General features: G+C 37.3%; 1 protein-coding gene across 3 annotated transcripts in view; it reads left to right on the top strand.

Annotated features, from left to right (window-relative positions):
- Window positions 1-9,078: 9,078 nt before the first annotated feature.
- Window positions 9,079-23,747, top strand: part of LOC127945550 (protein shisa-9-like) — a 56,877-nt gene continuing 42,208 nt past the window's right edge. For all 3 annotated transcript variants that reach the window (XR_008150895.1, XR_008150884.1, XM_052541852.1), the window contains exons 1-2: window positions 9,079-9,350; window positions 10,783-11,912. Coding sequence is in view for 1 of the 3 variants with exons in the window: in XM_052541852.1 (XP_052397812.1) it covers window positions 11,368-11,912 (545 nt within the window). In the remaining 2 variants the exon portion in view is untranslated. The remainder of the gene's footprint in view (window positions 9,351-10,782; window positions 11,913-23,747) is intronic.

Raw genomic sequence — 23,747 nt, 5'->3', positions numbered from 1 at the left:
GATTTTCAAATAGACAATATCTTTATTAACAAACTGCATATTTGAAGTCTAAACAACAACACACTCACCTAAAATATCTTAAAACTGCAGTAGTATATTAGTGCTGCCAGTCGATAAAAAACCCAACTAATTAATAGCTATTTGTTTTCTGAAATTAATCATGATTAATACCACTTAACATTAAAGTTTTTTTAAAATACCATTATATTGCAAAAATTTCACATTCAATTTTCCAATTGCTGTAGAAAAAACAAAGGCGGTGTATTTTTAATATTTGTTTAATGGAATATTTATTATGAGGCAGGGGTCACTGATACCAATAGGGATACTACTGATGTATCTATGAAAGTTATTTTCCCTAATATTTAACCATCGACTATCCATTCAATAATACAGAATTCAAAGCTATCAATTTAACAATTATTAGACTTAAAAAATAACAGTTTCTAACTTTAGTGAACTTACCATAGGTATCATAGAATGCAAAAATCACTTTTATAAGGTGTTTGAACACAGTTGTGTTCACTGTGTGTGAAAACAACCAGCCTAAAATGGTAAAAATCCACCCACTCACTGTTTTATAATCCCAATAAATCATAAATAGTCACTCCATACTAGCAGTTCCAGATTTCTCACTACTATGACGTCATACTCGGGGAAAGTCCCTCCCATTTGTGATGCTCTCTGCCCTATTAGCATATACACAGCCCTGAGTGAAAAGCAGCGGTCTGCCATTACTGTTCTCTTGCTGTAGCTGCTGGATGCACAATGTCAACGCCAAAGAGCCATTAAAAAACGTTTTGTGTGTTGGGATGCACCAACAAACATAGGAGTCTCCATAGACTCACATGGTGGTTAACTTAGAATTTTGAAGGAAATGTCCCAGAAAAAAATGGGAAAAAAGTCCTATACATTTGTGCTAATATTTTACTCTGGACTGCCTCACAAATGGGGATCTGTTCAGTGCTGGAGTTGGGCAAAGATACCAACGCTTCATGCAAAAATGTCCAGACTCCAGACAAAGTAATCATCACGCGTCATATTTTGTTTTCCAAAAAATAAAATAAAGCTAAAGCTAAAAAATTTTAAGCTAACATTTTTTATCTGTGGGGTATTTTGAGATAAAACTTCACATAGACACTCTGCAGACACCTGAGAAAAATTTAAAATATTGTATCAATGCATTTTATAGCACCTTATTTCTCACAACTCTTTACCTTTTTTGGCCCACTTCAGGTCTTAAAGTCTCTACTAATGAACTGCTGAGTTGAATCAGGTGTGTTAGACATGGGCGATGCTAGGGAGGGGCTAGCAGGTGCTTCAGCACCCCCAAGAAAGACCAAAGCACCCCCATAGCACCCCCCAAAAATAAAAGAAAATAAAAGCATTTGACTCATAACGCATGCACAATTCGTGCAATGCAGCATGAAGTGATTTGCAGTTGCACTTTTCATAATGTCATTTTATTTTAAAAATGGATTGGTTCCTTGTGCAAAGTAGGCCTGTCCCGACAAAAGATTTTTCTAGTCAACTAGTCAAAAAGCAGAGGTGGGTAGTAACGAGTTACATTTACTTACTTTTTTTTGGGTAACTAATACTTATGGAGTATATTTAAAGATGGGTACTTTTAATCTTACTTAAGTAAATCTTTTGGGAAAAAAATCTGTACTTTTACTTCGTTACTGTGGGCGACGCTCCTCTCGTTACTTTATCTTAATGCAATAAAAGTTATAAATTCTTCAGTTTTTCCAAATGCTCCGTATACTTTTCTCTGGGTAATGAGAGATGCCCATTCGTGAATGATTAATTCTTTTGATTCAGTTCTGTTCAAAGGCTTGATCAAACCAGTTGGCAAACCAATGAATTGGTTTGTGAATCAGTTTGAATGATTTGCTCAATTCCCTGCCGCGCGCTGAGCGTCTGAAGCGGTTCACTCAGAGTTGTAACAGAGAGTTTTAGAGCATGAAGAGCGTTGAATTGAAAGCAAATCTGTAAAGGCTATTGTTTGCTAGCGATGAAGATATTTATTAGATGTACACAGCGTGTGCTGTCCACGGTCCGACAGGTATAACTTAGGCTACATTCGAGTACACGATACCACGATACCACTATGACATTAGTTTGTTGTACGTGTAACTTATAACAGAGGGGAGCCAAGTTGAATGCAGCTTCCAAAAAGCAAAAAATAGCCGATTAATATTTTCTCTATTTTTCTCTATCACATCGGCGTGAGAATGTTCAGCAAATCATATTCAGATCTGTGTTCGCTGGCTGGTGCTGAGCCAGAAACAGACGTGTTTTTATATCACTGTGCATTATAACCAAGCACACAAAACTCTGTTTATGAATGCAATGTCCAATCAGAGGTGTTCCGATGAGTCATCGCTGAAATATTGGTGCCTCCTTCATTCGCTCGTTAAATGAATACCTCTTTCTGGCGAATTCTCTCGTCAGAAACAACAAAGTGCAGATGCGTGTACAAATCTGTAAATAAGATATTGATTTCACAGTGTTAACAGATTCAGTGATTTTAATGGGAGTTTTTGAGAGTGATTGGACTCTATAAACTGTCAGTGAAAATGTTCTTTGATTATGTAAATTAATTCATATTTAATATAAAGTCAGTTTTAAAAATATGTTATGGCATGACACCCATATCAGTTACTTAAGTAAACAGACAGATTTTTAGGCATAGTTAATAGATTACATTATTAGGCTACTTTGACCATCACATATTATCTAACATAATCAAATCGAGATATTACATGATATAGTTAAAGCATCTGGGAATGATGTATTGGTGTTGGTCAGAATTGCAGTATTGTGCATCCCTTGTCAGTTAAAGGTTAAGATTATAACTTTTTCGCTAGTATTCTATCACATTGTGAGTTTATATTAGCACCTTTTGTTGTTTTCTCGTGGTAACTGATTTGAACATGGAAGCGCTGCTACGTGACGTCAGACTTAACAAGGGAATAGACTAAACAAAAGCAAAGTACATGGATTTAAACACTTGCATGGCATCGTGCTGGTCATTTAATGGTGAGAAGAGCAGCAAGCAACTTGTACTGAAGTTTTAGAAATGATTATGCAGCTTGACCCCTCCAGCGAGCTGCAGCTTATTTAAAGTTGGTATTGCATTTTGGTTCATAATACATTGTTCATAAATTTGATGCGAAGTAGATTTTTTTACAGGATTTTAAGGTTTTAAACTGGCTTTACCATCAAGAAAAGACGAACATTTCACATATAGGCCATCTGTACTTTTCACCATCAAAAGGCAGCAGCTGAATAAACACACTTCTTTTTTTATTGTTTACTCCATGTAATTCTGAGAGCATGAGGTGCATATTTGGATTTTTTCCGATACTGTACATCAAGGTAAGTGCACAAAGGTCTCTCTCACACCCTCTCTTTCTCTTTCTCTCTCTCTCACATACACACACTATAATTTGCTATTATACTCCATATAACTCCATATACAAGCCAGAAACTATCCTTTTTTTTTTTTGCACAGGCCTATCTAAAGGGTTAATGGTCCCACCTAGTGATCAACTTTAAAAATATATTTTTTTTACCTCTTCCCAAAAGGGAAAACCACAAACAATCAAGAATGCATGATTATATGGTGTCATGGCTTTGAACTCAAAAAATGTCGTTATAATGGAAGTCAATGGGGCAAAAACAGCCACCAACAACTAATTAGGGAGAAAAAATTTAAATCTAATGCTGCACAAAAACTAACAATGCATCAAAGCCAATGTTGCTACTAATCTTTGACATGCCCAAGACTGTGATAAAAGGTAAAAAAATATCCAGTCCACAATCACTTTTTATATTGAAAATATGTAATTTTGTGTGTTTTTCCCCCCAAATCAGTGACATCATTTATGAACTTGGTAATTAAAAAGTTAAAATCTTGGAATTGTTTTAAACATTTGGTAGTTTTGATCAGGACTGAGGTTGATTAATAGAGTTATGCAAAAAAAAATTGAAAAAAATATTCATCTGGTACATTTTTACAGCAGTTTAATTTAGTGGATGTTTTCATCCACGAACAACTCGAAAGGGTAGTGAATTTGCCCACAGTGTACCGTTGAGTTTTTGAAAAAATTCAAAGCATTTTCCCAAAATATGGGTCAAAATAAGATTTCTCACCAAAAATCATTCCATTAGCTCAAACACAGAGAAAGTTGTGGTCAAAATAAGACTCAACTTTACCCCCTAGTGGACGAAAACGTCCCCAACAACCCACAAGGGTTAAGTTACTTGCTGAGGAGTATTGTTTTCTGACCCCTTATTCACACTGCATGGGCCAACTCACACCAGGAGGATCCGCGAAACCACGTGATGTGCCTGTCCAACCTTGTTTGTCTTAATTATTGGGTTCTAACATGGTTACGTTTTTTTTTGTTGTGCTGTAGACTTAAAGTCCATTTATAAATGACAAGGATTAAAGAGTTGTAGCTGTGTATAGTCATCATAAAGTCATAAAGGCTTTAATGCTAAATGTTGGTAAAACCTCTTGCATGGAACTACAGATGAGATGAACAATGGATGAGATGAACTGAACAGACGGATAAACACAAAGCAAACGAGTACATGGGATTATTCAGGGCCGTTCCACCATTTAGAAGAGAAATGGCATGTTCAGGTCGAGAGAGAGAGAGAGAGAGAGAGAGAGAGAGACAGAGAGAGACACAGAGAGAGAGAGAATCTGAAATGATTAAAGATAAGTTTCCTCTGGCCTGAACTCTCATTGCCCTTTATTTCTCCCACAAGACCTCTGGACTCATCCGTTCCTTCCCTGTGGTGCTGAGAGCTGCTGCACCAGCACAATAATTCAAAAACACAGATCCAGAGAGAAGACCCAGAGACCGATTCTGACTACAAAGATGCTAGAAGAGAACAGAAAAACACATGGGAATCGAATGGTGAAATGACCAAGGATCACTTTTAATACACTGTAAAAGTGACAACCTAAATGTTGATATGACAGTGATCAAAAGCATTATACAGTGAATTGCATGAGATGATTCCCTGTGGGCAGAGAAAGGCTAAGTTTCCCCCAGCTTCAGAATCCCTTCTGGTACCGTTTTCTGAAGTTTTCTGAAAGTTCAGTGTTGTAGATCGGCCCATTTAAATGAGTCAGAAATAATTAACAGCAATCAGAGCTCAGAGAGCCACCGGTATCCAAAACACTCAAAGAAAACATTATCATATATGTAAATGATTCACTCTTTCTCTTCTGTTATTGTTGTTGTTCTTTTTTTGACCTCATTTATTTTCTTGTCTCTTCTGCTTTTGATCCAAATCTCAGTGGGTGAATCTCACAAAAGCTGTTGGGAAATTGTTATGACCTTTATGATTTGTTGCATTGTTACAATATTTTCATTACCGTTTGTTTGTTTATTTGGATCCCCATTAGCCACCACCAAGGTAGTGGCTATTCTTTCTGGGGTTCGAAAAAAAAAAAAAATTAATCCATAACAATAAAAACCAATACAATAAAACATACAAACCCAAAATTCATTCAAAACATCAAAATCAGCAATTTACTGTGTATTTCTTTAACGATTTTTTAAACAAAATTTTACTTGATAAAAAACATGTAATATCCGATGGCAATTCATTCCGTATTTTCATTCCTCTATACATTACAGTCCATTGCTTGACATTAGTTTTTGAAACAGGAAGCTAAAAATATCCCTTTAATGCATGCCTGGTGTTAAAATTATGACTAGCATTACTATACAAAAGTTTAGAGTACAATACACTTGGAACCTTCGATACTGAAATGTTTCTTATAAAACATGGCAGAGAAAGAATTACCCTGTGCTTCACCAGTAGCCAACCTACAATTTTGTGCATTTTCATAATATTTCTCTTAAAATAATATTTTCTCTTAAAATTCAGAATTAGTCTTGCAGCTCTATTCTGGACTAAGTGTAATTTTTCTAAATTTTTACTTGATGTACTTGACCATACCACTGGGTAGTAGTTTAAATGAGTAAGAACCATTGTTTTCACAACTTGAGAGATGCAATACTGTGGTAAAAATTTTGCATATCTCTTATTAACTGATAGACCTCTTCACATAACTGTTACCATATTTTCTATCTGTTTTAACCAGTTCAGCCTACTTTCTAGAATAACTCCAAGAAGTCTGACTTCCTCTATCTGTTCAATAGGCACACTCTTTACAGACAAATTTAATTTTGGTTTAAGTTTAAGTTTAGAATTTGATCCAAACACAATACTTTTAGTTTTTGTCAAATTTAAAACCATCTTATTACTCCGTATCCACTTTACCACTAATTGTAACTCCTCATCTAAATCCACAGATAATTTATCAATTGATTGCGCTGGTAGATATAATGTTGTATCATCTGCATACATAACTGCCTTTGCATGCTTTAAAACCAAAGGAAGATCATTGGTAAAAATAGAAAATAATAATGGTCCAAGACAGCTTCCTTGAGGAACACCACATTGCAACTCTTTCACTTCCGAATAACTTCCTTTATAGAATACACATTGCCTCCTATTAGTCAGATAACTTTTAAACCAATGCACAGTTTGAGAAATACATTTATAACCGTTAAGCACATTTTTTAATGTGCTGCTGACATTTTGGGGTCCACCTCCCCAAATGTCAGCAGCAACTCAGGCTCATTGGAAATATGTGATTACATTTTAACGAATCTGTAAATATCTTGCTCTCTGTAAATTATGCTGCACTTTTCAGGTGACACGCCTGCAGAAGGTGCTATAAGCAACACTTATTTCTATATTGCAATATCTGGGGTTTATTAAACAGCCTAGTGTAATTCTTTGCAATGTTGTGCCAGATCAGCTACTGAGCAAGTTTACTACATCAGAAAAGACATGGAGCTGATTAAATGATGCAGATGTCAAGATGTACAGGTGCTGGTCATATAATTAGAATATCATCAAAAAGTTGATTTCACTAATTCCATTCAAAAAGTGAAACTTGATTATTATATTCATTCATTACACACAGACTGATATTTTTTAAATGTTTATTTCTTTTAATGTTGATGATTATAACTGACAACTAAGGAAAATCCCAAATTCAGTATCTCAGAAAATTAGAATATTGTGAAAAGGTTCAATATTGAAGACACCTGGTGCCACACTCTAATCAGCTAATTAACTCAAAACACCTGCAAAGTCTTTAAATGATCTCTCAGTCTAGTTCTGGAGGCTACACAATCATGGGGAAGACTGCTGACTTGACAGTTATCCAAAAGACGAACACTGACTCCTTTGCACAAGGAGGGCAAGACACAAAAGGCCATTGCAAAAGACGCTGGTTGTTCACAGAGCTCTGTGTCCAAGCACATTAATAGAGAGGCGAAGGGAAGGAAAAGATGTGGTAGAAAAAGGTGTACAAGCAATAGAGATAACCGCACCCTGGAGAGAATTGTGAAACAAAACCCATTCAAAAATGTGGGGGATATTCACAAAGAGTGGACTGCAGCTGGAGTCAGTGCTTCAAGAACCATCACGCACAGACGTATGCAAGACAAGGGTTTCAGCTGTCGCATTCCTTGTGTCAAGCCACTCTTGAAAAACAGACAGTGTCAGAAGCATCTCGCTTCAAAAAGGACTGGACTGCTGCTTAGTGGCCCAAAGTTATGTTCTCTGATGAAAGTAAATTTTGCATTTGCTTTGGAAATCAGGATCTTAGAGTCTGGAGGAAGAGAGAAGAGGGACACAATCCACGTTGCATACTTTTTAGTTGGCCAAGATTTCTAAAAATCCTTTCTTTGTATTGGTCTTAACCTATATTCTAATTTTCTGAGATACTGAATTTGGGAATTTACTTAGTTTTCAGTTATAATCATCAAAATTAAAAGAAATAAACATTTGAAATATATCAGTCTGTGTGTAATGAGCACCTGTATTAGTACACACATCATGCACTGTGATTAAAGTGTTTTGTGGTTTTGCCAAGATTGAGCAAGGAATCGCATGAAAATAAGTCTTTATTTATTAATTATTTACTCTGTAATCATAGTTTTTAATCATAATATAATTATTTTAATAAAAAATTTGATTGATAAATATTTAATTATTTTTAATTATTTAGTTGTATTTTCTGTGTTATTCTATTCAAATTTTATTTTATTGCCAGACATTTTATTGGGGTGATAATAAAATTCAGAATTTTAGAAAATGGGTCTGTTATCGGTGCATTATTCCTCAGAAACATCTGATAAATACATTTGAAAAACAAGAGATGTACAGGATAATTTTGTTATTATATAATGCATTTTAATGAATATGGAAATAAATGCATTTAGTTAATAAAAATGATGCTATCTATTATAGTATTCAAAAATGGCTTTATTTTCTAATATATATATATATAAATATATATTATTAATTAATTAATTATTAATTAACTTTATAATAATAAGGTTCATTTGGGGTATAACATTTTTTACATTCTGGGTTCTACAATTATTCTATGCTTGGCTGAGATTCACTCAAATATTTTTTACCTAAAATTCACTCTCTCCTCGGTCCATATTTCTGGATCTACCCTTCTATCGTTCCTTCCTTTCCATGATCCCTCTGTTCTGTTAATCCCCTGCTGCTTTCTGCCCATCATCTCAGCCAAACCCTAAAAGAGTGCTGTACACATGCCACACACACACACACGCAGATTTGTGACCTGCTGTCTCAGTAAACACTGATGCAGTCATCTGTTGAACCATAAGATTTAGTTTTCAGAGACAGAAAGAGAAAAACGCAATAGATAATTGACACTAAAAAAATGGATAGCAGGTTGTTGAGACAGTGTGAACAGGTAAACATATGGCAAAGAGGAGGAAGAGACAAGCAGGGAAATGACAAGAATATTTTTGAGCAGTGAGAACAAAACATGGGACAAAGGAGGGAGAAGGTGTCAATGACAGAGAGAAAACGGAGGGCGGGGGGGGGAGTCAGCAAACGAGATACGCTCATTCGTTCACGAGACAAACTGAGTGAGAGAGGGAGGGAGAGAGAGAGGGAGCGCGAGCCACTATCATTCGTTCCTGACTCCACACAGGAACACACCGTCCCTGGAACGCGGAATCTGGCTGGGAACAGAGAAACGGGAATGCACTGGGACAAATAAACTGAGGAGAATAAATATTACCTGCCATCTGTTGGTCTTCCTCACTCATCTGTCATCCACTGTCACTTTTTCTTTTGCTTTTTCTGAGGATAACTTCTTCAGAGCCTCCAGTGAAAACACATACATATAGAGATATATCTATAACAAGCCTATACATATATCAATATACAGTATGCCTGTTTTCATAAACAGCGTATGGGTAAGCCGATGGATTCAGATTCTACGCTTCAGAAACATTTCCTCCGTTGTAGGAAGCTGATCTGTTGCATTCTGAGACGAGTGCATGTGCACTGAGCATCCACATGGAGAAAGACAGACACAGAGAGGAAGCTTAGATAGGTGCTTTGGGTGCTGGATTAGGTGTGCTTTTGTGTGTGTGTGCATTTTTGTGTATGAAAAAATTGAGGGGCTGTAATGCTGAGACCCTCTTTCTTTCTTTCTTTGTGTGTGTGTGACTGTGTGGCGTATTTAGAGGAACAGCAAAGGAAAGAGTTGAAGCTGCAGCAAAATGATAGAACTGGGAAGAAGAAGCCCCAAAGAAGCCAGACCCAGAGGAAAATGTGCTGAAGTTGCTCAGATGTTGCTCTTTTATTGCTCAGGAGACTTCACACTTATGTTTGTAGGAGTAGCAGCTTTGTCTCAGATGTTTCTCCTGAAACATCTTTGGAGAGACAAACAGAAAGCTAAACTAATATTGTGGATAGTGTATCGTTTTGGTTCATACTAAAATTGCAGACTTTGGTGTATTGTTCAAAACAGATTACAGTTTGAGGCAATGTTGTGATCTCTGTTGAAACTCTCTTCAGGAGAAGCAGCCATTTAAATGGAGACCGTGGTCTAGAAGAAAGAATGGGGATGTTAGAGAGATCTCATTTGTGATTTATCTTCCCTGTGGGGACTGCGAGCGATGTTTATGAGCGAGAGAGAAGCGGAGAGCGTGTGTGAACGAGAGAGAATATCTGATCAAAAGAGGCCAATGTGAGATACAGCAGCATGTTCACAAACAGAATAGAGATCAGCAAATCAGATCAGTCCTGTGAGTTTGAATGATTAGAAGAGTTGTGTTTTGGCATCCAATTAAGAGCAATCGAAAAACAACATTTGCAAATTTCCTCATTCTGGCCTAGATCTCAGATTAGCACATGCATCTCCGAAGGGTCCAAAACATTGTATTTAGGACAAAACATTGCATTTTAAAATTGTCCATGTTATGAATATAATTATAATTGATCATTATTTATATATTTTATAATTATGTGTAATATTTACATTTAAAATGAATATATTTAGATTTGTAACTAAATGTTTAGAATTATTAACATATTCCTATTAACATTAATGTATTCATAACTATCAGTCAAAATGTTGGGTGACAATGCGGACAATTATTTGTCCCAAAACTGATATATAAACTATAGATAGTTATATATATATATATATATATATATATATATATATATATATATATATATATATATATATATATATATATATACATAGTATAGTATACTTTTAGTACTTATCAATAACTGTTACATGAACATCTTAGCAGAAATCTTTAATCATAATCTTTTTTTTTTTTCAAATTAAAATGGGAGTGTATGACAATATGTTTTGGTATTTTGTCACAGGGAACAAAACTGAGCAGAGGGAAGACACCTTGATTGGGAGAACAACAGCATTAGGAGGACTAAAGAACAACAGGTATTCCTTTGAGAGAATAGAATGGTGTAAAATACGGAGAATGACTCGTGGAATACTTCCGAACTGTAGCTTGAGGCATCTCTTCCTCGCTGACATCACGCAATGTTTGGTGGGACAACAATCATGGAGAAGGCTTGATTCCAACAGTGTCATTTCTTCAGGCTTCTGAATTGGAATTCTACCAAGTGTTTTTTTGTTTTGTTTTTTTCAGGCCGCGAAACAGTTTGTCACATGGTGAGATCCTTGAATCTGGCGTCTCTCCAAAGGGGAGGCATCTTGCTCGCTCTTACTCTCATTCCCTGATGAGGGCTGCTTTCCCTGTATTAGTTTTCTGTTCTTTTAGGCGCTGGACAAGAAGACAGTGTTAAACCTGCTGTAAACTTGGAGACAGACCTCTTTGATCAGCAAACTTGCTTTCTTGGTTTACATTCACTTAACTCCACTGGTTTAATTGTTCCCAGCAGTGCTGTTGCATTCTGGGATACGCATTGTGGGATTACCTAAAGAGGATCATGGCTGCCTCACACCTGTTTTTGAATGTGTTGTCTGCTATTTTACTGTTAAGCTACGTTTCTTACGGTCAAAAATCCAACACCGCCAGCACAGGTGTGCAAGCCACCAATCGGACGGCTGCTCCGTCTGATGCTCCGGAGGTCACTCTTGCGACCCCTGGGTCAGATGCAGACGAAATCCCATCAGCTGGGAGCCGTTGTTGGGGTTACTATGATGTAATGGGCCAATGGGATCCTCCGTTTAACTGTAATGCAGGAATATACCTGTTCTGCTGTGGCTCCTGCTACTATCGATTTTGCTGCCAGTTCAAGGTTCACAGCCTGGACCAGACGTCTTGTTCCAATTACGACACGCCGGTGTGGGCCAACACAGGCAAGCCGGCGGCTCCAGTGACCGACGTCCAGGAGGAACCGGATCGAGACCGCACTCACATGATTGTGTACATAATATGTGGAGTGGTGGCCATCATGGTGCTGGTCGGGATCTTCACCAAACTGGGTCTGGAAAAAAGTCAAGGAGGACAGACGGACATGACAAACTCCAGGTGAGCGGGTGGCTTCATTGCTTCATCGCTTGTTAATTGAGTTCTCAGATATGTCTCATCTAAGTATCAACCTTGCATTAGATGCTGCTTCTTAGAATTTTAGAAAAATGTTGAAAATTTTTGACATCCATTGAAAGTATGGAGCTATAAAAATCAAACCTTCTGATTTTGTTACACTGAAACCTCTCAATTTTATTGCAGACTTTTGCATCTTGGCAAATTTGAGCACTGTTTGAGATCTCTTCAGAAACTGTAGAAGAAACACATGTGAGGGGCTTTTTCTCAGCAGAAAAATCTGCTAAGTAGGAGACTTAGACCAAAATCTCTATTTGATTGTCTGTAATTACAGATGAGTTTGGTACAACCACAGCAGAACCATTTTGAGTTAGAACTTTTGTAATTCTTTAAAATAAAGGTTCTTCACTTTCATATGGTTCCTCGAAGAACCTTAGAACAGCAGTTTCTTGTTGGCATGTAGGAGGCATGTTCTTTTCCGAACAGTCGGAGGAGTTCAAACTTGTTTGATATTTTCAGATGATTTTAGAATACATTGTTTTCATTTGTCATGCATCTCCTGGCAACAAGACGCACGCTTCTGGTCGAGAATGCCTTTAGTCTGATAGTGTATGGTCCTCAGTCAAGTAGTGTATGATGGACAGTTTTTCTTCTGTGACTGTTATAAAATCATTTAGTGTACATAGTACTGTATGATGCCCAGTGATTTAAAAAATATTTTAAAATTTAAAATTTAAATCCGGTTTTAAATCCCAGTTTTTCAATGTGGTATCAGACTTTTGCACTCTACTGTATTTCTAAGAGCATACATAATTATGTTGATTTCTCAGAGCTCAGCTTTTGTTTAAGTAGAGCTATACTAAGTATAGGGCTATTACTAACTGCAATCAGTTAAAAAGAAGAACCACAAACAAACATTTATATTTTTGTTCTCCTCTGTTATGTGTTCTGACTATGTGACATTTGTAAAAAAAAAAAAAAGTGGGACATCAGTCCAGCTATCTGCCTCTCATCCATAATGTGGCCTGGCAGACAGACACCACCATGGTTTAATGAGGGCTATTGATAAGGGCTGGAAGCATGCCATGCCTGAGACAGAAAACGGGCACGTGATAGGGAACAGATGATAAATTATTTGCCGTCTGATGATTTTAGTGGGTGGGTAAAAAAAAATCCCTTACAATTTATGACGGAATAAAAAAGTTGCATGGCAAAGATGCATTCCTGAATGTAATAAAGTTTTAGAGTTTCTGTTGATAAGGACGTACTTGGGAAGTGTGTTTGTACTCTATGTCTGATGTGCACAATGACAAAGGCAGTATTAGAAGGGCAAACTAGTGAAGTGTATTTCCAGCTCGTTGTAATTTAACACGATTTATTATAGGAAAGCTTAATGAGGCTCGATAAATGGGTGCCAAAAGTAGTGAATAAAGGGTGTGTGTCATAATGGTGCAGCTAAACATATCTAGCGTCTGCTGGGACGAAATACATAGGCACATTGAGGAGAGAAAGAGGGTGATTCTATTGAGCAGCTCTGAGAAATGCAATGAGGCCAACATGACAGATTCATCCAACACAAACATGGGCCAGTATAGAGACCAACATGTTTGCACACACATACACAAACCCATCCTTATGCCACTGACCTTATAAAATCGCATGGTCAGAGCAGTGACTAATGACTGGTGAAATGTCAAGAAACCGTAATGACGTCCTTCAGTTGAGTGTGCGAATGACCATGCTATGCCAGCTTGGGACATTCAGATTTTATGTTTTTATGTATAATCTGACCTTTAATATTTAAATTTGGTTTATTTCAAGGGCATATCACATTTTAGTTTGTTTGCAAAATGTGTGTTCGCTGGTGTGGGATTGTTTTACGTGTGTAAAATCAATTCATTTCAACATGAAATTATGTGTGAATGATGTGCTTTCTGCTTTCTACTTGAAATATTCTCACATGCATGCTTGAAAAGTCTCTTGGTCAGACATGCCAAGCTTTACTAAGACTACATCCATGCTGAGTGCCTCTGTATTACACAACCATCCAAGCAATAATGGAAGTGGCTCCCTAATGTTTTTTTAATGTATAAAATGTGTGAACATGTAAATTAAGCTTCACATTGAGATGCCAGGAGAAAAGAAAGTGCATAAGAAGGACAAAAGTAAGGGGAGAAACTCTTAACTAAATTTTTTAATGAACGCGTCCTCAGTAAACACATACCAAGATGCAAAAGTACAAGAAAGTATATAAAGTCATTTCAGGATTCTTCCTATTATCTTTAATGATCAGAATGTCAGTATCTATGACAAGGCTCAATCCCATGGCTCAATTTTCCCCAGGTTAGGGGTAAGTACCCGAGTCGATGAGCAAGATGCACAAACTTGGGGTAAATTGACCATCTGACTGAATCTGATTCAAACCCATGTGAAAATGTAAAGATAATTTACATCTGTTAAAAACTACAGTTTTCAACTTCATTTTATGAACAGTCATATTTATTTTCTTAAAGCTGTCTTGAACAACACAAAAACCGATTTCAGACTTTAATTGTTTGCATTTCTGGAACAATATGTTGAAGACCAAAGTTCTAACTTTCCCTAAAACAGACTAAACAGAGTTTGTGGAGTAAAATTAAGCTAGCTTACCAATTCATAGTTATATTTATGATGTGCATTGCTTTATATGTTGCTAAATCATCTATATGCATCATAATTGTTTTTTAAATATTTTTGTCCTTGATACTCCTATCATGTGTTTCTCCTTTTCACAGTCTTTCAGAAATATTGGGTGGTTTCAAAATACATTAAAAGTCTATAGTTGCTGAGATACAGAAGAGGGTCAACTCACTCATTGGCCCAATTTACCCCACTCTCCCCTACCATGTTGCTAGGAGTTAGCATTAATAGGAAATGGGACCAATTGTCTATGTTGCAATTAGAGCCAATCCTCCATATATGCAAAATACCAGGGGGCCCCCTTGCTCTCAAAGATTATAACATTTTTGTTTTGTTTTTGAATTTGGCCAGACATCAATGGTCATTTCTTTTATTGTGGTGCGCTGTCCCCCTTTTTACGTAAAAATCAGTAAAATCATGTAATGGGAATGTTGTAAAATCTTGCTTAAGACTTAAAAATTTAATTGAAAGCGTACCGAGCCATGGAAGGGGCACTTGCTGTGTCTCATTTAGTGAAAGTGAAAGTGACATGACATACAGCCAAGTATGGTGACCCATACTCGGAATTCGTGCTCTGCTTTTAACCCATCCACAGTGCACACACACAGAGCACCGACTCTCTAACCATTAGACCACGACTTTAGAAGGTTTCGTCCTCCGGAGGTCGCATTTTAAGGCTGCGTACATCATCGGGGATGTCTCATTTAAGAAAAGTAATCGTTAAATTGCAAAGTAAAAAAACAAACAAATTAAAGTATTTTAATCCTCACAAAGAATAACAGTTAATTTTATAATGGTTACTTTTTTTAAAGAAGACATCCGTAATGACGTATGCAGCCTTCAAATGCAACCTCCGGAGGACGCATGCCTCCGAAATGAGATGCACCAACTGTTTCTTAAGCGCTTTCCGCAAGAGCGATTCGAGAAGGCATGAAACATGAAACATGGACAAATGCATTTCATTAATTCGTTCATAACCACTCATACCCACTCCACCGCCCAGCAGTCAGGGGCCACAGAATATACTTCTGTCCCATTAAAAATGATGGGATCTTCCGACAGAGATAATTCCCAAAGCTGAGCCTGGAACTATTATTGCACTAGACTGGACAAACAAACTGAGCTCCACAGTGAGTCTACCAAGGTGAGCAGAAACCAGCGGGAGATGTCTCACAGGTCCTTCCATAGAAAACCTCACGAATACACTGCTGCACTTCACTTACTCACAGGTCAAAGACTCCCAGGGGTTTTTCACACCTTTTCAGAAGGAAAGAAGGGTCAGAAATGATGAGAACTGATGCAGAATCACTCTTGACACAAATAAGGAAAAAAGGAATTTAATCTATAAAATTGTTACATATTTACTTCCTCAAAAAATCAATGGTAAAATTATTGGAATAGGTATAAACACAATTTTGAAGCCCTGATTCTTAAATTATCTGTAATACTAAGCATTTCCACCTCCTGAGGATTTTCTTATTACTCTGCTCACTCGTACATTTCCCTCAATAGCAAATCATGCACATGCTAATACTTTGTTTACACTGTTATGAGCATTCTAGTAAACGCAGTTGTGTTTAATACAAAAACTGTTCTTGCCTTCCGTAACATGCTATGGCACAGTGCTAACTCCATTAGGTTGCGTTAATTCTTGGTATACAACTTAGTATCACCTCAGGCAAGTTAATTGTTAGCATAAAATGCTAAGTTTTGTAACGTGCCTGACAAAGACCTGATGGTCGAAACATTGTATAAAGTTATTATCTTGGAGCAATAGCAGTGTGTGGACAATACCTTTGTATTTTTGCTAAGTTTTTTAATGTTCCCACTAGATGCTCTTCATTGCTAGCATGTCAACACTAACAAGTGGGCTATTGTTATGATGTGTTTGGCTTTGAAATCCTGCTCACTGCAAACATTTAACAGCAAACAATGTAGTCTTTACCAGTAATTAGCTTACCCAATTAACTGTAGCACAGCCTCATCAGTGTCATTGTGATATTGTTTCCTGTATGAGAATATAGCTTGATTAGTCATTGTCTGTCTTTGAAAGCCTCTCCAGAGGAAAACAATACATAGGTCCGTATATAGATGAGACCAGTGGGCTTGTTGTCACGCAAGTAAGTTGTCAGAATCACAATATCTCAAGATTCGGAGTCAAAGGTCCAATTGCACAAATGTGTGCTGTCATGACCTGTCAGTTTCACTGCATGCTTGGACACACTGAGCCGTGGTGCTCATGCTGGTGACAGGAAATGGGAAAGTCTCATCTCCTAATAATTTCCTGTCAGTTTTACTGAGTGTATCTATCATTAAAAACTGCACCCCTAACCTCACTTTAGCTCCTTTGACACATCAGTACCCCATCACATGGACAGATACACACACACACACACACACACACACACACACACACACACACACACACACACGTGTCCTGTTCCACTTCACTGAAGACTGAGAGGGCTCAAATGGCTTTTGGCAGCCCCAAGCTCAGCTATCAGAGCCTTTTGAGTTTAGCAGTTTCACTGCATGTACTGTACCTGTTTGTCAATGCCTCGGTGAAGAAGCTGAAACACATGTTACACACGGATGGACATCACTCCAGCTATACATGTGACTGTCTTGTAAAGCTACTAAATGGACCATTGCACCCATGATTGTTGCAATTCCTCTAGGAAACTGCCTCCCTGAGCTCAAGAGCAAAGATGTCATTGACGGATGCTGCCACTACGGATGGATTAGACACAGATTACACAGCTTTACCACAGGATACTGCTCTGCCCAAGATTTCATTTTGACTCAAAAACTATGAGGAGTAAAAGGCTAAAAGCTAAAAATTATGTTTTGCAGGGGCACATAAAAAAAAATGATGTCAAAAGGCAAACTAGTCTAAACGGCAGAAAGACATTACAAAAGGGACAGTTCAGCCTAAAATAAAATTGTGTTATTGTTTACTTACCCTCATGTTGTTTTATTCCAGCATGACTTTGTTTTTCTACAGAGAAAACTACTGCAAAAATATCCTGGCTGTTCTTTTCTATATAATGAAAGTAAATGGGCAACCCAGGCTAGTTGGGAAAAAGAAGCCAGTGGTGACATTTCTGCAAGTTGTTTCTTGCACGCTTCGCTGCACTTTAAAAGTAAAATATCTAGTGAGTGAAGCTAAAAGCATGTCCAGTTTTATTTGAAACACACGAATGTGAATCTGGCAATGGTTTATTATGTTAGTTGTTGTATGTATCTCTGCAGTTTGATTATGAAATGTCTGGTATTTGGTGCTAAAAAGTTAATGCTGTATCACGCTTGAAAATAACATAATACCTATACTAAAGCCCAACAGATAAAGTGTTAACAAAAGCAAATGTGAGATAAAAATGCATGAATGCTGAAGAAACCATTCTATAGCCTGGTAATACAAATGTACCGCGCTATACAAGTGTACAGACTTCATGTGAGGAGCACGCTATGATACTTCGAAACGCTTGAAAAAGTAGGAAGAGAAAGATTTAAGAGATAATATACATGGCTTCAATTTGGTATTTTAGTGGATTAATGGAAAAGCGTATTGAACTGTTTTTATCCAAATCAGCCATGAATGCAACTTGATATTTTGGTTACCATTTCTGTGATGCTGGGATGCACAGTAAAAACAAAAACAAAAAAAGAACCTAAAAATGCATAAATTGATTTGTGTAATTCTGGTTTACTCAACTAGTCAAACGTAAAGGCACGTGTACTGGAAAATTGTCCCATTTGCTCTTGACTTGTAGCCAAAAATCATATAAACAGAGGTAGTTTTTGGAATGTAAATCAGCACAAGTGTGTTTTGGCATTCAAAGTGAGCTGTGTGTTTGTCTATGTGCTTTGTGTCTTAATCACATCGATGGAAAGTCGATGTCTATTTTGTAATTTGTTGCAGCAATTGGGTACTTTACATTCTCTCTGTCCTCCTACTCTCTCTCTCTCCCTCTCTCACCTTGAGCCTGAATTACTGCTGCACAGTTTCCTGTTAATCCCACATAAAAAGTGAAAACACAAAACAGTGCAGTGATAAGTATCACCAATGAGCTGCTCAGAGCTGAAGCCCTGCGGGAGGAACGGTTCTTTCCCTCTCCTTGTCTCATCCCTCATTTTAAAAGCTCAGCACTGCTCAGTCATCCTGAATGGACTTGTTCCAGGGGGGATGGGGTGTGGGGGGATTGTCAAGGCAGAACACAAATGAGAGGACCTGACTGAGACCAGGGGGTGTAGGGTAGGGATTGTACAGATATTTATCTTGATCTCTGTCCTGTCAATCAAGCTACACACTATGGAGACATCTACAGTCGATGGGAAGATGAGGGAGATAAATGAAAGAGTGGAGGAAGGACACAACGAGAGAAGTGGCAGAGAGAGAAATTTCTATTCTTCATTTGACTGATGAATCTAGTAGAATCAAGGAATGAAGGTTGATTTTGTCAAACAAAATGGGGTATTGAAATGAGTTCTATTTTCGTTTTTTAAAAGCGAATGCTTGAATGCTTATGGCATGAGATGCTGAAAAGAAACACTCATCTGATGAATACAGTATTCATGGCAACTGAAATAAAAATAAGTGAAAGCTAAATAGAAATATAAAAAAATAATGATCTTAATACAAAACAAATAATACTGAAATAACACTATGGATCACCCGTGACTATTAAATATTAATTGCAGCTAAAAAGAGGCCTAAGATAGATTTGAAGTTAAACAATAATTAAAAGTTTGCTAAAATTAATCATAAAAAAAGCTACATACAAAAATATATAATATCAAAATAAGAATATACAATGTAAAATAAAAACTTAAACTACTAAAGTCCATTAACAACTATTAATTGCAAGTATAAAAATGTATGTAAGATAGATTTCTTGTTTTGATCAACCACATTAGTCCCTTCAGAATGCTTCATATCTCGTATAAAGCATGCAGGTGCAGTCTGACCTTTACAGAAGGAGGTGCAGGTCCACACGGAGGTTCAGGTCATTCATCTTGGAGGTGGAGTAGGGTTTTCTCTCGTTTCAGAGAGGAAGGTGGTTGGGGTGCCAGTTGGTGCATTGGTGCAGGATTGATGTTTTTATAAACCTTCACTCAGCAATTGTGCTGGTGGTTCATCATTTCCCCCTCATTGCACCATCCTGGATTGTGGTGTGTGCACCAGTTCAGTCAGTGTGTGTGAAAGAAAGAGAGTGTTTTCTATTTCCAAGTGGAGTGATAAATGTGTGCGTATGTTTTACTATTATTAACTCCACATCACATTCAGCCATTCAGTTCACTAAACCTGTTCTAACAACATTCTGGTTTCCCATTAGAGAGAGCGAAAACCCTTCTGTGTTTCTTCCACGAGCACATTAGCTTGAGTAAAGCTGACCCAAATTGAAGTGCTCAGCTCAAACCACATGTCCATTGTGGATGCGTTTGGAATTCTTTGCGCGCCCGTGCTGCAAATGGCTGTTGGTTTTCAGACAGCAGAGCCGATTAACTTGATTTAGGATTAAATTGCTTGCACAAAATTTCATTTACTGCTTACCTTTGGCTGAATGGCCCACATCACAAGCAAACATAAACACAGAACCAATGTTCTACTGAACGTGCAGTCTCTCTCTCTCTCTCTCTCTCTCTCTCTCTCTCTCTCTCTACATATGTATATATATGTGTGAACATCATTAAAAAGAAAGGTCACAGTTTATATAAACCTCTATAAACTGGTCTGATTAGGTCATAAGCTCTAAAATAATTCAATGCTTTAAAATATCTGAATCCCTTAAAGTTGAGACTTATGAGTTCGGAAAAGGATTTAAAGTTATTGTTATTTGTTAAATTATATCACCTTCACCCATAAGTTCCAGTATCAAAAAGACCAAATGTTGAAAAAGCACTAACCTTTTCATGCTGGCTATTTTTTCACAGCACTAAACTGAATTGGATTCTATCCTGAATCTGCTTACAGCCTATCAGTTCTCACTAAAGCATCTTCTGGTTGTCTCTTTTAAAAATATCTCAGAATTCTCTCTCTAACTCTTTACCTAACACTTATTTTCATCACATACATACACGTTTTCAAATCTCTTGTGCATTCAGACTGAAAGCTCGGTGTCCCCTCGTAAACACGTTCAAATCGCTCAGATTTGATCTGAATCCAGCATTTTATTTCTCACCTCTCTCTGACATCTCTTAGGAAAGTGTGTGTGTGTTCAAGTGTGTGTGTTGTAATGCAGACTTGTTATGCAGTATTCGGTTTAGCACAGTCAGCTCTACAGATATTAACACAATTTACGCAGTTATAGTAAAGCAACCGCTAAGATCAATGTGATGCAACCATAGAAGGACACACACACACACACACATTCATAAAAAAAGCACGTGCCCTTGAGTGAAGTGCAGTATAAAAACCCAATATTCCCGCTGGCCCAGTTTAAAAACAGGCAATCAATGAAAACTGACCTGTTCATTTGAAAGCCAGGAGGTATGACCCATCATTTCGACCTCTTGAGTGTGTGAATCTTTCTCTCCATCTCCTTCCTGATAAGGCCATAATGAAATGTGCCGTTTTAAAACAAAACAAGTTGATCTGGAGTTGAGAAAATGAGTTCTTTGATGGAGTTCCACAGGGGACAAGGTCACATCTATGTGAGAAAGATCAGAACACGACCTCAGCAAAGTGAAAGACACGAGAGGGGGAAATTAAGCTCTTTAATGTGGAGGTTTTTGCATCAATCAACCATTGCTCACCCAGAAATGTATGTTCTTCATGTCTCTCCATACAGGTGTGAGTTTCTTTTTGCAAATCCTACTAGTTGCACTTTTTCATTCAATTAAAATAAATAGGGGTTTGGATTTAAAGTTTTGAAATTACCAAGAGCACCATAAAAGTATCATAAATGCAGTGCATATGTGCTGTATTCCAAGTCTTCTGAAGTCATAGAATTGCTTTGTGCAATACAGTAGATATTGGTTTGATGCAAAGTTGTTTATGTCACATTGTGGTTAAAATCTTTTAACTTGCTACATGGCAGTTTGTAGCATTTGCTTAATTTCATGTTTTCAGATGGTGGTCCACAAGAACAATTTTAAAGCGACATTAACCCCTTAAAAGATCTTGGATTACAGTTTGTTTTGCGTTCACTGTGTGTTTGCTTCTACTGTGCATTTTGAATGGAAAGGAAGCAAAGTTCACAAACAGAAAGGAGTGGTTATATGACGTGACAGCTAGATACTTATTCTAGTTATGTGTAGAAGACATAATGATTGGTATACTTTTTTTCAATCTGAAAATTCTTCAACAATACAGTAAAAATTGTAATATTATGAAATTAATAGGATTATAAATTGAACTTGTTCTTCTGTTTAAATAAGTTTTAAAATGTAATTTATTCCTGTGATGATGAAGCTGAATTTTCAGCATCATTACTCCAGTCTTCAGTGTCACATGATTCTTTAGAAATCATTCTAATATGTTAATTCGTACTCAAGAAACATTTCTTATTATTATCAATGTTGAAAACACACACACATACTCACAGGCCGCTTTATTAGGTACACCTTGCTAGCACCGGGTTGGACCCCATTTTACCTTCAGAACTGCCTTAATTCTTTGTGGCATACTGTAGATTCAACAAGGTGTTGGAAACATTCCTCAGAGATTTTTTTCCATATTGACATGATAACATCACACATTTGCTGCAGATTTGTCGGCTGCAGATCCATGATGTGAATCTCCTGTTCTACCACATCCCAAAGCTGCTCTATTAGATTGAGATCTGGTGGTGACTGTGGGGCCATTTGAGTAAAGTGAACACATTGTCATGTTCAAGAAACCAGTCTGAGATGATTTGAGCTTTGTGACATGGTGCATTATCCTGCTGGAAATCATAAAGTTATGAACATTGTCAGCAACAATACTCAGGTAGGCTGTGGTGTTTACACGATGCTCAGTTGGTCCTAAGGGGCTCAAAGTGTGCCAAGAAAATATCCCCCACACCAATACACCACCACCACCAGCCTGAACCATTGAGACAAGGCAGGGTGGATCCATGCTTTCATGTTCTTTATGCCAAATTCTGACCCTACCATCTGAATGTCTCAGCAAAAATTTGACTCATCAGACCAGGCCATGTTTTGTCAATCTTCTATTGTCCAATTTTGGAGAGCCTTCGTGAATTGTAGCCTCTGTTTCCTGTTCTTAGCTGACAGGAGCAGCACCCGGTGTGGTCTTCTGCTGTAGCCCATCTGTTTCAGGGTACGACAAGTTGTGTGTTTTTTCTTTCTCTGGCATGTGGTTATATCTTTCACTTGGATGTTATAAGTTGCACTAAGTAAATACAGCTGGATAAAACAAAAACCGTGTCCCTTTATATTTCAGGTTACAAAGCAACAAAATGTGATATTTTAAAGGGGGTGATTATTTTCTATACCCACTACATTTGTTTAATTTAAACAATCCCATTTTCTTAACTTCATGAAGAGTGCCAATACGTCTTTAGCTGCCTTTAGACTTCATTAATCTGCATTAATCTGACGGCAGACTGTTGAGAGAGAGTGTGAGAAAGCAAGCGAGAGAGAATTGGCTTAGGGATTGACGTCTTAGTACAGCTTCAGTCTGTTCCTTACTCTGGTTGTAACATGAATTTGCTTTTGTGTGTACATGTGAGAGGTGAGGCGTTTAAGGGTGAGATGTTTCTCTTCTTTCTTTTTTTTATCAACCAACAATCACTTGCAGCTTTTATACAAGTGGTTTGATACATGTGATATACAAATGTCTTAGGCCAAAACATACTTAATGCAAGTATTTGATCACAAACACCTGATCCACAAGCTTGATTTAACATACATGTATGATGCACCAATACAAGAATTCTGGCCAATAATTAGGCTACTTTAATGTTATGACCAATGACCAAAAAATGGCTGATGGTAAGATTCTATACATGTGTGAGATAGCGAGACTTTGAGGACTTAAAGTGTCAGTCAAAGAATGTTAGTTTGCTGTCAAATAGCATCTATGAATGTTTATCTGTGTGTGTGTGTGTATGTGAATATGTATGAATCACATGGCATTTCAGTATATTTCAGTTTTGCAGACCTGATAAGAGCTGACAAGTGAAGCTAAGCACAGCT

Source organism: Carassius gibelio, chromosome A3 (assembly GCF_023724105.1).
Source record: "Carassius gibelio isolate Cgi1373 ecotype wild population from Czech Republic chromosome A3, carGib1.2-hapl.c, whole genome shotgun sequence".
Taxonomy (NCBI): Eukaryota; Metazoa; Chordata; class Actinopteri; order Cypriniformes; family Cyprinidae; genus Carassius; species Carassius gibelio.
The sequence above is the reverse complement of the archived record's forward strand: the minus strand, read 5'-3'. Positions and strand labels throughout refer to the sequence as shown.